Genomic DNA, 16,364 nt, shown 5'->3' with positions numbered 1-16,364 from the left:
CTCTCTGCCTCCCCAGCTATATATTTTGAAAACAAGAAAGTTTTAAAAATATTTTTCAGAATAGTTTGTTTGCTTTCTGAGCACAAAACCAACCAAACAAACAAACAAAAACCCTCTGCCATACAAAGAATACTGGATCAGTTTATTATAATTTAGAAATAAAAGGAAAGTACTTTATAATAGTTTAAAATCCATTGCAATATCTCCTGTCTTTGTGTCAAAATTTATAGCATACGTGACAGCACTAGGAAGGTCTGCCAGAGTTTCTGATTCAATAACAGAACTGAAGAAATAGACAGCTTGCTTGCAGTGGGGATTCCATTCACAGTTTCCCTACAGGAAAGAGTTAAAAGTGAAAGTAGTCACAACTCTAGGATATTATTACTGGACTATTACTGGATATTATTATTATTATAATGCAATGACAGTACAAGAGTTCTTGTTCTCAGTTCAGTATAAAAAGATCAGATAAAAGTTATCACTTTCATTACCACCCATTCATTACAGGAGTGCATAACTTGCAACCTAAAATGCCACACTCTGCACTGAAGTCGTAGACAACAGACAGACTTGGTCAAAGAATATTTACATAGACTACCAAAAATACTCCTTCCCCTCCATTTTTTTGCTTTTGTTAAACTGAGAAAGGGAAGTTGTATAAAAGGAGTTGTATGTAACTTGTATAAATGCTACTCTGAACTAGCATCCTATCTGAGTTCTGCATGTAGTTCCAAACTACAGCTCAGACTCTCTTAAGGTTCATCTCCCGCTCTCCCCAAAAGTATAAACACATAGCTCTACTAGTTCTGCCTATATACATGTAATATTCAATGAGTGTAACAAAGAGCACTATATAAACCAAGCATAACCAGCAGAGACCCATTTTTCAGCACTGTAATCCTACAGAGATAATAAAAGTAGATTGAAGGAGTACCTTTTCGTTTGAAATCTGCATCAGTCCTGTACTAACTGAGATGTCAGCAGTAAGATGATATTCCATCCACAAAACTGCTCCATGGCTTTTTCCCTTCCTGAAGAGAGGTAGGGGATCAAAACCCATCATCATAACATTATCTTTACATAATACTGTATCTTAAACACTGAACCTATTCCTCACATAGCTTGGGTGAGAGCTGTAAAAGCATGAATAACTTGTTTCTGTGTATAAAAGTTGAAGAGCAGAATAAAAAAAATAGATAAATAGGTACATCTGGTAAATAGGTAGCAACTTTTTAAATACTTGCAGATATGAAATTTAAAAAATAAAATGAAGAGGAACATAAGTCATAACTAATCTTAAGAAACACGGTCATTTAACAAACAGTCAAGATTACACAGCATATATTATACAGTGTATTTGGGGAGTACATCCTTCAGAGAACCCAGTTTATATTGTTTCTGCATTCTGGGGAAAACCACACATCTCATCTCACTTCAAGTCTCTGCTCCACAAGGGGCAGAGGTCATGCTAGCACATTGCCTCTTAAATACAACCAGTGCAAAGGCACAGAGACCCTGTATGCAGATGGTTCTGGATTTTGTGAAATTATTAATTTGGTTTCACAAAGAGAAACATACAACTCCAGTAGTGTTTAAGTTATGTAAGCTAGATAGACAAAAGTACCTTCTTCCTGTTTTTTAATTCTTAACTGCATTTCATTCTTGAATAGAAATAACTACAAACTGTAGTTAGATTATAGTTAAAAGTATCTCAGATGATGTAAAAAATATCAAGATTGTTAGAATTATTGTTAAAGGGAAAGATAATGGACACTTCAAAGCTGTTAAACAGAGTAACATGGAAAGGTAAGTAGAAGCTTTGTCTGCAAGAACTCAGCAACAAGGAACAAATTTTGTAATTAAAATCTTCTAGACAATAGTTTGTTTTCTATAAACTATAAATTAACCTGTTTATGTTTTAAATCATGGTAAAAGCTGACAAAATGTTATTTATGAAATAAGGGTATGTTATCTGAGAAATTACCCTTACTGTTACAGCCCATTGTGAGTAACCATAGGAAATTCATGTCAAGAGTGAATTCCACAACTTTAGGTTACATTTTTAAAAACTGTAAAGTACAATCCCGCTAGCTAACCATAACAAACACACAGTTTAAAGATGAGGTTAAAAAAAAAATAAATTATGATGAGAACATTTATTGCAATGAGAAAACTCACCGTAAAAGATTTACAGAACCCTCTGTGCTGAGACAGTGTTGTGGTACAGTCTCTCTGAAGTCGAACACCAAAACTTCCAGGGGGTCAGAGAGTGATTTGCAAGGATATTCCCACAAAGGGTGCGGTTCTGCTTCCTTAGATTCTCTAAAATCCAGAGAACTCTGAAGGAAAAAAAAAAAGTAAAAAATCTGAAAACAACTCAAAGGCAACTAGTCCTTGTTTTCAAGTTAACTTTGTATCCCGAACCCAAAATATTTAAACAATACAGTTCCAAGAGAACAGGACTGTACTTCTTAAGCACAAGGGAAAAAATATACTACATATATGAATTAATTGCTAGGACTACAGTTCTCAGTAGTCAGACAAAAACGTGCACTTTGAAGATACAATGCATTTAAGCTTCTCTTCTCCCTTGAGATAACTCTACTCTAGAACTACCTGTACTCCTCCACAAAGACTAGAAAGGCAATCTAAATGGCTACCTCAAATATGGAGATAAAAATCTTGCCATCATACCTGTTTCTTGGACACCAAAGAGCCTTTTTTTCCTCAAAAGTACCCGCAAGGGCAAGTAAGTCCTGCAGGATTCATTTACAAACAACTCCCACCTGATTTTATTTCAAGCACAGAATAAAATTTCAAGAACAGGATTTTTCTTTTTGGATAATGGAAGCATTTTCAAAGCAAACTGAAAACTGAACAGCTTGACAAATGACAAGAAACACACAACCTCAAGACCCCTTTTGCAAGAACTAGAGAGCCACAGTATTTATGAGAAACTGAAACAATGTTATTCTGTCTAACATTCAAGGTTTTAAACAGTCACTAGATACATTTTTCCTTAAGTCAAGGTCAGTTTTGTTCTCTTTTGCTAAGACTTGTGCTGAAATTATTTTCAGTCGTCTTACTTTAATCATATCATCCATAGTTCGGACATCAAAACCTTCACAGATGCCACAAGGACTCCGGATTCTCCATAAGTCCTAAAAAGGAAAATGGGATATACTTCAGCTCTGTTACTGGAAATAGCTTTATCTGTGAACTCAACTGTTAGTAAACTGCATACACCTACTTAAAAACATTGATTGATTTGTCCTTAAACACCTGCTTCCTATTACATGACGATTCAGATTTACATTATTTTCTCATTTCATATTCTCTACACTTTTGCAGAAAACCGTGAAAGGCATGTAAATGTACGCAGTGTGGGTGATTAGTCCCCCAGGAAAAAAGAACATACATGTTCTCAGATGCACAAATTAAAGGTGAAAGTGAGGCAACAAGGCTAAAGTGCATTAGAACAAGGAAACTACTAAGAGAAACAAGGCTCAGACACAAAACTACACAGTTGATGAAATCAGAAGGAAGAAAAGAGAGATAAAAAAGCTAGCATCTTGGAAAGATAAACTGAAGATTATATTTATGTGAATATACCATGTTTTGTTTCATAGATATATTTTAGTGAGTTTCAGACTAAAGAGTTCCCTCACTTATGCTACTGGACAGAATCTTTGCATATTAAGTACTTTTGTAATTTCCATTGTCACTGTAAGCAAACTCTTAATAATCTTTACTGACCATCTTAGGGCCCTTAATAAAAAAAAGTGTACCTTTGTAAAACTTCTGAAAGATTACTTTTCAAAGTAGTATGACCCCTATTATGCCCAAGTTTAGAACTGTGTGCAGTCTCCAGTCATTCAAAGAAAATGAACATGCAATTATGAATCCTGCTTACACTCTTACACTAAAAAAAATCATTTTAAAAATTGTTATTTTACAGAACGTAACATTTTATGAATAACCACAGTTCTGACATGCTTCAGTGATAACCTAAAGAACTACTTTAAAATGTTCAGTCTTTTCAATGAAAATGGCAAAAAAATTCAAGGTAATTTTCTGATAAGGGATTGTTGATTTGGCAAAACTCATTTTTTCAAGATGTTTCTTATTCTTTCCTCAGGTGGTAAGTGCAAAGCATATCAAAGTGAACAGTATGAAGATAAGATAACCTTGGCATTAAAAACTCCTGAAAGAGTACTCAGTTTTAAGTGAATTCATATTAATATCAAGTGGTTCTAAACAACCTCACCTGAAACTCCACGATCATCATGTGCAAAGAGGCAGACTGAGGCAGGATGGTGACGTTGCTGGCAAGATGCTTGGACACAGCTGTCCTAGCATACCAGAAATACAGGTTATGCCACGGCAACAAACTTGTAGTGAAAAACGGCTCTCCAACAAGAACGGAAATCTTGGCAAACAAAGGAAGAGATAAAAATCGTTATCATAAAGAACAACAGCTCCAACAACAACACAGGCTGTTTACAACTTCACTAGATGACAATGCTATACAGCAAGCACAGACACGTAGATAAAAGCTTCTCCATACAGTTTTAATTACTGCTTACACTGCATAACATCTTTTTAGGGTTCTAGTCAGTGAATTCTAAAATGAAATTTCATGCATCAAAGTCCAATAAAAAAAAAGTTGCAGTTTTCAGTTGGAAAGCTTTGGAAGAAGAGTCAGAGAGCTCTGAAAATTTTCATTTAAGGATGCTGGTACATCCTGATTGCAATCTATTGATTGGCTTCAGGAAGAACTACAGACTAGCAACACATACACAGTTAAACTGGTTTAACTGCTGTTAAAACTGCTGTAGATTATGCAAGAAAGCAAAGTCATATCCTTCGGAAAACAAAGCAAAAAAATGAAAAAGAAAACCAACCCAAAGCCTTTAGATTAAGCTTTACTTAGTTTCAGGAAGACAAAGTCTCAATTGTCAGCTCGCTACACTTTGTATGAACTGTGGTTCATTGTGGGTACAGTAGCACACAAGGAAAATTAAAGTCATTTTCACTCTCCCTCCCCTGCCAGGCCACTGAAATTCAGTACAGGACAACTATTACATACCTTTTTATCTTCCAAATGAGATGACGTCAGTGACTCAGGACGTGCTTCTAGTATTTTAATTTTATCTTCAAGATGATTTGCTTTAAAAAACTAAAATAAAAGTAATATTCTGTCTTTATCAAAATCTACATTTGAAATTCAAACCTATATCAAAATAATTTAACAAAGAAAAAAATAAACAAGAAAGAAAGAAATACCTACAAGAAATTTTAAGAAAATGCCTTCCTTAACTCAGCCCTGAGGATGATACAAGCTTGTTCCTGAAGGGTGCACGTCATTAGTGACAAAATGTCACACCAAGTGAGCTAAAGTACGTGACTCTCCTATTCCTTCAATTAAGTACATAAAAAGCAGATGTTGCAACATTTGCCTCACCTTCACTCAGAAGCATATAGGAAGGACAGTCAAGAAAGAGAAATATTATTGGAACTATGAATACACTGTATGATTGGCTTGCGATTGAAACCAGATTTGCATCCTAAATTGCCTACATTTTTATAATCTTTAAGACTATATAGTGCCATCTGAAACAGACACAGATGACCAGGCACTTCAAGAAACTGCTTCTAATCACTTCTTAGATATTAGCTGCCTCTTCTGAATAGTCTGCACTTTGCAAGAGGTGCTCTACCTGAACTCTACCTGAAGGAGCAGCTGAAAAATCACCTGCAGTTTGGACTCACCATCTACTTTCTCTTAAAAGCAGTACAGATTGGACTGGTACAAACTACATGATGCCCTCACAATCCACTAAACTTCAGAAACAAACAGCTTGGTTTTTATCAGCAACACAATGAGAGCAGCAGAGCAGAAGCTCAGGCAGGTATCTGCAAGGAGAGACCAAACACTTGCAGCTTTAACTCCCTCTGCTCGGGTCGACATACCCAGTGACCTATTCGGCTTGCTACAGCTGTGAGATCGGACATCTCTCAGATGGGATACATGTATATTCCTCCAAGTATTTGCACACAGCTCTGTACAACTTATTAAAAAACATGAACAACACCTCCCCCCCAGTATCCTTCTGCCTCCCACTGTTGTGTCAAACTGTATGATCAAATGCATTCACTTATCTTATTTAACTCCCAAGCAATTATGTAAGGACAATCCAAATCATCAGCTTTGGCATTAGAAATGCCAAGAGCTCATTTACCACTTCAAGACAAAATTGAAACTCACTTTCTCCATGACAGAACGGGACACAGCAGAGTTTTCTACTGTAAATACCTAAAGAAAATACATAACAGTTAAAAGATTACATAGTAAACAGCAAGGGAAATATTTTGATGCCCTAATGAACTACATGCCCGTTCTACAGCCCATTGTCACATGCTTCTTAAACAGTAACAAAATATACTCAATAGCTACAGGCTAAATAATGTGTTTTCACAGCTGCACAAGAAAAAAAACAACACACACAATAGACCGCAACTATTTATTTTCCATTTTTAAGATGCACATATCATTGTTTGCTCTAGGCCCGTATTACCCCTGCATAAATACAAGGATATTGCTAAAAAGGAAAGTCTTACAGCAAAATACTCAAACCCAGGCTGCCGTCAGCTAGATGTTCAAATTTTTCTGACAGCAATTTGGAGATTTAGGCTCATCCTGATGGGAGCTTTAGGAAGAACTGTTTTCCGCCTAGAAGTATGTGAATAAGGAGTGCATCACCCTGACTTCAGCTCAGCAGAGAAAGAAAACAGGTCACTTACAACTAACCCCATCACCAGTGTAACAAATCAACCCCCATCAGGTTCTTACCAGTTGTAAGTGTGGTTTAACACGATCTGATCACGCTAGCTGGAGAGAGCTCTGATGTGCACTGCAGCACACCAGCCTTTTGAAGCTAGTATCTCTATCCTTTATTCTATTTGATCTTTTAAAGCTCCTTTACCCACACTGTATTTTACAGTGTCAGTTCTACTGGTACCTTTCAGCTGAGAGAAGCTTTCCCAAAGCTAAGTATTTCAGAGGTTATCCAGAGTATATCCATTCATCTGCTCTTTCAAACGCAGAATAGATTTTTACTTCAAACTGTGTATCAGACATTAGATATTCCTGGATATTCAGTCCAATTGATTTTTCAGATTTTAGTCTGAAGGCCCCTTGCAAGCCCACATCATGTAAGGTATGTATGTAAGGGAGCCAGCCAGGCAATGCTCAGTTTTACATCTACACAGATTCGGTATTCTTAAAGCCTCTTATCTTGCTGTTACAGCCCTTTCACTTCAGAGTAGGTAATAAATGTAATTATAGAATGGTGAGCAGAAAAGAAAAAAAACTGCCAGACATTTTGGTCAGTAGAAACAGTATTTTTGAAAGCACCAAGATATAAGAAGGTAAACAGCAATCAACGAGAAATGAAAAACAGCACTTTCATTCAAGGCTATGCACTGGTAAACATCAAAATTGGTTACTGTTATCTTGCTAGACTTCAGCTTGAACAGAGACAAATTTAGCCTGCGTTTCAATACAATTGGAGCCTCCTTCCTATTTTGCACTGAAGAGGCTCTGGAAATAATTAAATAACAGGCCATAGTATGACAGAACCCAAAATACCAAGCTAAAATGAAAAGATCAGGAAAAATAAAAAATAAACAGGAGGAAGTAATATACCTGCTTTGCTCCAAGATAGTGAGCCAGCACAGGCAGCAGACTGCCATCACTGATACAAAGGCAAACACTATCTGTTCTCAGAACCTACAGGAAAATAAATTGCCATTGTTATTCCTATTCCAGATGAAAGAGTTCTAGACATTTTGAAGGCATTTTTCCCCACTTCACACAGTTCCATAGCAAATAAGGACACAATGATTAATACAACCACTTCAACTAGAACAGATTACTCTAAGTTCATATAACCCCTTGCTTTAGGTCCGAAAAAGTCTGCACAAGCACATAATGGGTGTTTAGAAGAATGTATGTTCTGATTTTCACACGTGATCATAAAAAGCCTGACTTCATCCAACCACCAATGCTGCTTTTCACAAGTAGACAGAGCTGCTACAAATTCCTATCCAAAAATGGCTGCTTGATATTAAAACAAAAAACAAATAAACAAAACAAACAAACAAAAAAACACCAAAAGGTCATACCATGACAAAATCCAACTTACATTTGCTGATGTAAATAAAATATACTTTATGAGCAAACTCCTTAGCAAGGGAGAAAGAGATTCCAAAAATAATCACCGCAAACAAAACAATACACACATCCGTCACAGAAGCCAGAAAACCTACAGGTAACATCCACTCACATTCATCAAAGACTTGATGTACTGGCGTGTTCTGTTCTGATCATTTAATTCTCCAAATCGTGGTCTATTCCAAAGAAGGTGAGCCTGACATCTACAAATCGGACTCTCAACGCAAATATCTGCTTTGTCTTCTCCTCTGGAAGTACGTGTGGGGGAAGCAGAAATTAAATTTAAGATTAACTACAGCATCAGAGATTTGTTTTCCCAAACAGGTAAATTCATGCATTTTAACTAGCATGCACATTAGTGCATATAGACTCCACTGGTACTTGTTCAAATTTACTAGCTCCCCAGTGATACTTTTTTAGACTTTGCATTTCAAAATAAAAGGAGGCAAAAAGGCCAATTTTTGCCTTTACAGAAAAAAAAATAAAATCCCACTGGACTGTCTCTGGTGGTTAGGTATTTTAGGCTTTGAACTTTTAGGAAAAAAGTTGCTCATTTGGACTCCTAATTGGACCTTTTTTTTTTAAAAAAAATAATAAAAAAATCTTGCCTGCTACTGTCATCACAACCAGCACGATTAAGCTCCTTAATCCTTATGCCTTTTCCTCAAGTTAAAAGACGATGCTGACTGGGAATATAGGAAATGAAGAGAGACAAAATGGCAATTATTTCACTCTCTTACCTACATTCCAGGTCAGCTAAGTTATGTTTCAGGAGTTCAAGGAACCAACCACAAGTAGTTTTTGTTTCTCTGCTACATACCACCACCAGGAATAAAGCTGCAGTCCAAAGCTCAATTGTGTTTCTATGAATCATTTTTTATTTTTTTCCACCTGTTCATTTAAGCAAGTTTTAGTTCATTTAGATTTTTAGTAATTTTTGTAGTCTCTTGTTTTTTGTCTTCCTCTTCCACAAAACAGCACATATCTAAGAGCAAATAGTGCAGCTTGGAATAAGGTGCCACCCTTTTTTTTAACCTACATATCGTTACCTGGCTTTCTGCAGCTTATACCACACAGAGTACTCATCACGACAGGCAGTCAGGTACACCTTCTCACCCTGGAGAACTGGCTCCTCGTTTGGCAGAAAATACACACACTGCATCCAATGATCTCTCCACTGAAAAGGAGTTGAGAGACAAAACATTAGGGATTAACTCATAAATAGTACATGAGAAGCAAACAAATGACAGGAAATCAATCAGTAAGAATGGGCTTGACTTCAAAGCACTGATACATGACTAGTTGAAAGAACCCTGTTTATGCTAGCAGGGCTGACTAAGGCCTAATACTGGGTATTGAAGGCACTTGATACAGATTTCTTACAACAGAGTAAGCCAGATACCACAAGCTTGCTGAGTGACTAAGTTTGTGTTTTATGAAATGAAAAACAAATTAAAAAAATAATTTATTAATGCTGGTTTGCCTCTACAGTTCACTTACATTAGAAACCCATATTGAATTAAAGATAGTGACCAGTGTCTGCAGCTTCACGTATCAAATGAGCTCAGTTAGTGTCGTTTTGATATGACATCACCACTGTTTTGTGTTTCAAAAAGTTGTTTTCTGCACTGCAAGTGTTTTAAGCTGAAGTTTGATAGTCTTGAATTTTATTCTCAAACACAGTAAGTGCAAGTGTAGTTTCTGTTTGACTAAGTTTATCCTCCATGTCAATACAAAAACACAGGAGTCTGATTTAATAGTCATCTCCCATTCCTCTAAATATCCAGTATCAACTCATCATTTTTCCACACCAGCCTTCTTCATTATGGAAATATAAATACTTTACAATAAAGCTAACACATATTTGGAAATTTTATACAATAACTACATGGAAGCACAACACAAACTAACATTTTGACTAGGGATGGAGACTATTTAATGAAAAATATGTGGAAGTCTTTGTTTTATTTCTTGGAAGTAACAGAAAGAAATCAAGAATTGTACATTTAGAAGATAGCTTCAGTTTTTAAGTTCTACATTAAAGCAAACCTAAAATGGGTGAATAATAAAGTTAGCATTTCTGTGTTTTGTTTATCATTTTCCAATATGTAAAATAGTAGCAAAGTTCCTATACAGTTTACAAGACAGCTGCTTAAATCACCCAGTATGACCTTTACTTAAAATAATTACTGCAAGTCATTTGCTGAAAGTATCTGAAGGCTCAGCATTACCTGGAAAGCAGAAGTGGATTTTACCCAGTATGGAGCCATTGTGCAATTTATCGTCCCGGAGGGGTCCATGTCAATATCCCACCAAGAAAGGACGATTTGTGCCTTGCCAGATTTTACAGGCTCCAGCTGCACTCTGTAGTAGGTCGAAGCACTCCTTACGGGCTTACTGAAATCCACACTGCAGAGAAGTATCGAAATTGTAAAAAGAAATACTCAGCACTCTTCATAAATTCTCACCTGCTTCCTAAGCCAAATGCACAATTTATATCAAAAGCACAACAGGAAAATTTTGCTTTGAACAGAACAATGCCTAGCTTACCTGAACATTGTCACCACATCACTAAGGATAGTGAAGTCACTTGAAGGCATCTGGTTCAGTTGGATATCACAAACAGAAGGAACACCTGGACAGTTCTCCATTTCTGAAGGGGAAACGACAATTTTTTCACCATCCTCTGCTTCAACACGAACAGGAAACAGTTTGTTCCAGGACCACATTCTTTTGGATTCCACTAACTGGACATACACTGTTGCCCTGTGAGGCACTGCCTCACATCCTTCCTGAGTGTTCAAAACAAAGGGTAGAAGCATTCAATAAAGTGACTTCTTAACATGCACGAGAATTAAATCAGCTGAAACATGGAACAATTTAAAGAAAAAGTAGTTGGACTGGAAACTCTGAAATCTTAAACTCCAAATATTTCAGAGACATTTCTCTTTACCTCTCTGTGAAATTTTATACTTTCTATCCTGTCAGATGTCTTTCAGAAGGCCAGATCACTTTGTTACATTACTGACACAATAGAACAGTTTATTTGCTGAGTTAAACTAGCATCGCAGTTCTCATACTGAGATGAGGAATCTATTTGGAGCTTCTCCAGGCACGTAACTATTAAGCTATCAACATTAACACAGAATTTGTGTTTGCAATGAGTAAACCAGAAAAATAATGGCTTAAATATTTATTTAACGACAACTTTTTGACCTTGATTAAAGGGCAGAAAACATAACAGTTTTCTAGTTGTTCTAGAAAAAACAATGTGACCTATGAGCTAACTGAATTCCAAGAACAATGCTTTTGCAAAACGTACTAATTACAATTTAAACATGGGAAGCTGTACAGAGTTATGGAGTGACATTGTCTTTATATGTAAAACACATGAAATGAAGCCTAGTAAGCTAAATTGTCATCTACCTTTTAACTAAAGGGAAAAATTTAAAAGGATAGAGGAGAAAGCCATAAAATTATACCCACGGATTACATGTCAAACAAAAAAACATTGGCTGTTAATTTAAATACACTGTTTAAACTATCTCCACGGGCAAAAAAACCACACTTACAAGGAAAATGAATGCCTAGGATGTGAAGCCCATCAAATTTAGGAGGAGAAAAAAAATGTTTTTGAAAACATCTTGGAACCTATTTGCCATTGGAACCAACTCCTAAGGAAAGCTCCAAATTAGAACTGGATACCTTTCTGAAAGACATTTGCTAAGCAGAAAGTTATTAGTTTTAATATAAAATTAGGCATAATTTCACAGATGGCAATTTATGATACATAGCCCAACAGCTTTATTCTAGGAATGAAGGTAGTGAATTATTATCTGAATAAGAAATTAGCACAGCTGCTGCATTATTTACAAACGCTACAGAAGCCTAAATCAAATATAACCTCCATCCTACTCCAAAAAAGACAAGAGTTTCCCTAGGAATAAATAACAAACTGTATTTTCTTACCTGTACAAGGTATTTGTGCGCATGCTCGTATGTTGGTAACGCACCTTCTCCTATCAGCTCTGTGTCAAATAATTCTGTTACCAGGATATTCGCACGACACTGCATATCTCCATCTAAAAGACATAATTTAATATTGTAATACTAACTCCATATAAACCTTTCAAGATGTTATGCTGAAAAGACAAGTCATTCAAAAATTTATTCCTGCCAGAGAACCTGCTGAAGAATGCAAAGTAATTCCCTGTAGAAGTTTACTAAGAAATTCAAACGACTACTTAAATATTACTAAAAACACTTTCTTTCAAAGTAACCTTTCAATGTTACTTTCTAGTGAAAAAAGAATTTCCTTTTTATAAATTAAAAGCATTCAGAAAATAAGAAAAAGTCATATTCCTTCACGGTTTTGAGGTAGTTGCCAATGATTTTTAACCTAGCCTTGTATTTCTCACCTGGCCCAACTGTAACTTCAGTGGAGTGCTTGTTGATTACCTTGATCTTGTCACGAAAACCATTTTTCTCCACTATCTTCACAGCTGCATTAGCCATGGGCTTGAAAACCTGTAAATAGCAAGAGTACAACAAACCAGTAAGCTAACATAAGCTTTCAAAAATACAACACAAAATGCAGCACGTTTAGCCCTGCAAAAATTCAACTGTATATTTTCCTGTGGTTGAAGTTCATTACCATGAAACAAGACAGCAAGCCTCATTTGAAAAGTTCAGACTTCCAGTGTCACCGTTACCAACCCAGTTATCAGCTGTCTCCAAAAGCTACGCCAATTTAGCTTTTGAAAACCAAAAAAAAAAATCTTATGATTTTTTAACATTTACATTAAACAAACTCATTATTTTTAAAAATAAAGATGTATATGCATTATAAAAGGCTCTGTCTCAGTAATAATAATAAAAGAAAAAAAAGCAACCAGCACTCAAATAGTCACTGGAACATTCCAAAAATGTGCTCTTACTGACATTGAAGAGAAGTTCTCTTTCCTTCAGAGTGAAGAGAATAATAAAGAAAGGAGATAGCTTGCAAATAACATAATGATGAAGAGTGTGTTGGAAGGGCTTAATGACCAGATTGTTTTTAAACTAAAAAATTTTATACATTCTACCCAGCCACACAATTTGACTACTTAGGATAAGAAATTCGTGACCACTTTGGAACCTAGCCCAAGTTCCAAAGCAGGAATAATATATTGCTATTAGAACTTATGCACCAACAGCTCTAAAGACTGTGACCTAGGGACAAGCGAATGCTCTCTGTTTCTTCATATACATTAAAAAAAAAAAGAGAACTTAAACTGGTCAAAATGTTCCTGTTGTTATCCTTAACATAAGTAAGAGCATCATAGTCCGTAACAGCCATATCTAATTACAGGAATGGTATAATCAGTTTATGAGACAGTTATTTTATTAAGATGTCATCCACATTTTAGTGGCCTTAGAAGCCACCTACAAGAGTTGAAACTTACGAAGATCAGCAATATGGTTTGAAAATACTCAAAATTTTCAAAAACATTAATCAGCGTTGAGGTTTGTTAAGTAGAAGAGTCAGAACACCGTAAAATTTGACTTAGATGATCTCTACATTTACAAAAGCTGTCCCAAAAATTAAAAATGTTTTATGCCTTTTCAGCTACATTCTTGTAAGATTTACCTTTTTCACACACATAAAAAGGCATCAAATTTACACTTCAGAAAGCAAATTACAGAAATGCAAATGCACCCATGACTGATCATGAAGACACAACAACTGTAGTTAGAGGTTATAAACATGGATGCAAGCACATGTAGCCAGTAACAAATGCTTACCTCAATTGCATAGCAGAAATCTGCACCTGCTGAAGCTGCCATCATAGACAGGAGTCCTGTGCCAGTCCCTATGTCGAGAACAATTGCTTTTTCACCTCTTTCTTTTACTCGGCTCACTGCAGCACGAATACCTTGGTAATATTTCATGTTCTGTGGAAATAAAATTAAAAAAAAAAAGGGGGTGGGGTGTCAGTGACCTCTCAGCTTCATATTTTTGTGCAGAAATTTTGAGTTCTCAAACTATATGAGTTTACAATCAGAAAAAGGCCTACAGACATTCTTTATGCTATACAGTCGTACCATCATACCAAAGCCATTGTCAGCACAGGCAAGCATTTTTGGAGGGAGAAGTTCATTTACAGCAAATCAATCTTATCATACCATTCTCCTCATCACCAATCAGTCATATATTTACACTGCATGCATAATTTACAAATACAATACATCATTTTTGAAGGCAATAATAATAATACCCAAGTAAGATGCTACTGGTTTTGTTTTTGTTTTTTTTTTCCCCTGAAGAATCACTAAAATACTCATATAGGGCCTACAGCAGGGCAAGAGCTGAAGTATCTTGGATTTAGATACCTCTCTACATCTACTGGAAGACATTCGTACATGAGAAACAACATATCTAAATAGCAGTTTTTGGTTATGTGCCATGAAGAGGGGTTACAAACACAGCAGTGTAAAACAGCTACTGAGTTTACACAGCTACTGAGTGTAAATATCATATTCAGCAGTAAACAGCAGTGTACTAGAGTCAGACGTAAGAAGGCACCTCCTGATCCAGCAGCAGGTCTTGAAGAGTACAAATCCGAACACTTCATCTTTCAAAGAAACCTGTACAGTCGTGCAGTGACAGCTTCTCAAGAAAAGAAAAACGAGTATTTTCTCACCGTTCAATAGTTTCTTGCTTCTATACTTACTCTGTCTTTATCATGAAGCATGTCTGCATAGCGTGATCTACAATAAATAAAATTGCAATCAAAATACTACATGGTGCAAAACACTACAGAACTGCACATATAACCTCCTTGGTTTTCACCTACTAATGCAAATAGACTCAAGGCCCATGAGCATGTAGATAACCATGACACACACTTCAAGGACTCAAGTGATTTCTCAGATCTAAGGAATGAAGTCTGTTCACTGGTCTGGTCATCAGCATATGAGTGAACTAATTAACTGCTGGCATGGCTCTTCAGCATTGGATCCAGTACATAGATCAGACAGCTGTGAAATAACAGCTGGGACATATGCAAGTTCATACAAATACAAACAAAGCAATGAAAGGCTGTCTAATAATGGTCTGTCATTTGTTACCAAGATCCTCTCACTAAAGCTAGCATTTGTTGTAACTTAGGACACAATGCAATGTAATTCTCAAGCTAAATTAATAACCACTTGAGCCAGGAACAGGTGATCATTAATTATTTGTTGTGTTATGTATTTTAAATAAATTTAGCCAACACACTTTGCCACAATTGGGTGAGTATTGGTATAAAAATCAGAACCTCAGAAAGTGTTTTTAAAAAATTGAAACTATTTGGAGAATACTTTACAAAATTCTACATCTATAATTCTGCGCCATAAAACCCTGGGCACTGTAACATTTAGACTGTTGTACAGTCTGCTCATCTCATGCCCCTGGAATTTCTGCAGAGATAAAAAACTGACAGCAAAGCAAGTGGTTCAGTTATTTGCCAGCATACCTTGCAATTTCCTGATGGTAGTCGTAGTTCTCATCCTCTTCTAACCACTCCATGGCACCAGTGGTCGGGTTAGCTCTTCCACAAAAGGTCTTCATGATCAATCTCTATTTACATATCATGCAGTTTTGCTGAACTGGCTTCAATATAACACTCAAAATAGCGTCTGTAAACAAGGAAACAAACAAACCCAGTGAAAACAGACATTACTTTCACTCTGCGAGCAAACACACACCTTTCCTCATACACCCGCCTCTGCCAGCAAGCTGATCGCTGCTTCGAGGCATATAAACGCTTTTCAAGCTCCAACTTAGACTCAGCACAGAAAAATATACGATCAAACGGCGTTGTCTGAATGCAAAACGCTTCCCCACGCGGCGACATACCTCATGCCGGGGGAACCCCACAGCCTGAGGGCGGGCCCACAGGCTGACAGCAAACCGCTCCGGCGAGAAAGCAGCACTTACCCACCTCAGAAATGAGCTGCGGGGGGAAACGACGACCCTCCTCTCCCTTCTCCCCGTTCCCAGCCAGCCTCGGTCTCGCCTCCCCTCAAAGCACCGAGCAGCCACCAAAGCTCCCCCTCAGGCCACCCCTTCCCGCCGTGCCCCGCGCGGCGACATGGAGCCCGC

General features: G+C 36.7%; 1 protein-coding gene across 2 annotated transcripts; it reads right to left on the bottom strand.

Annotated features, from left to right (window-relative positions):
* Positions 1-121: 121 nt before the first annotated feature.
* On the bottom strand, positions 122-16,356 carry PRMT7 (protein arginine methyltransferase 7). 2 transcript variants are annotated; one of them, XM_084294514.1, is made up of 18 exons: positions 16,200-16,356; positions 15,736-15,898; positions 14,950-14,986; positions 14,021-14,170; positions 12,655-12,763; positions 12,206-12,318; positions 10,787-11,028; positions 10,468-10,645; positions 9,286-9,413; positions 8,349-8,484; positions 7,709-7,792; positions 6,269-6,316; positions 5,090-5,179; positions 4,268-4,429; positions 3,087-3,161; positions 2,179-2,339; positions 935-1,031; positions 122-333 (listed from the first exon to the last, which is right to left on the bottom strand). In XM_084294514.1, the coding sequence occupies exons 2-18, from the start codon at positions 15,828-15,830 to the stop codon at positions 175-177; spliced, it is 2,064 nt and encodes a 687-aa protein (XP_084150640.1). In that variant the 5' UTR covers positions 15,831-15,898; positions 16,200-16,356; the 3' UTR covers positions 122-174. The 2 variants fall into 2 exon arrangements, with proteins under 2 accessions (XP_084150640.1, XP_084150641.1); XM_084294515.1 differs by having other exon boundaries at positions 16,204-16,340.
* Between the last annotated feature and the right edge of the window lie 8 nt (positions 16,357-16,364).

The sequence above is a fragment of the Netta rufina genome, assembly GCF_964035555.1.
Source record: "Netta rufina genome assembly, chromosome: 13".
Lineage (NCBI taxonomy): Eukaryota > Metazoa > Chordata > Aves > Anseriformes > Anatidae > Netta > Netta rufina.
The sequence above is the reverse complement of the archived record's forward strand: the minus strand, read 5'-3'. Positions and strand labels throughout refer to the sequence as shown.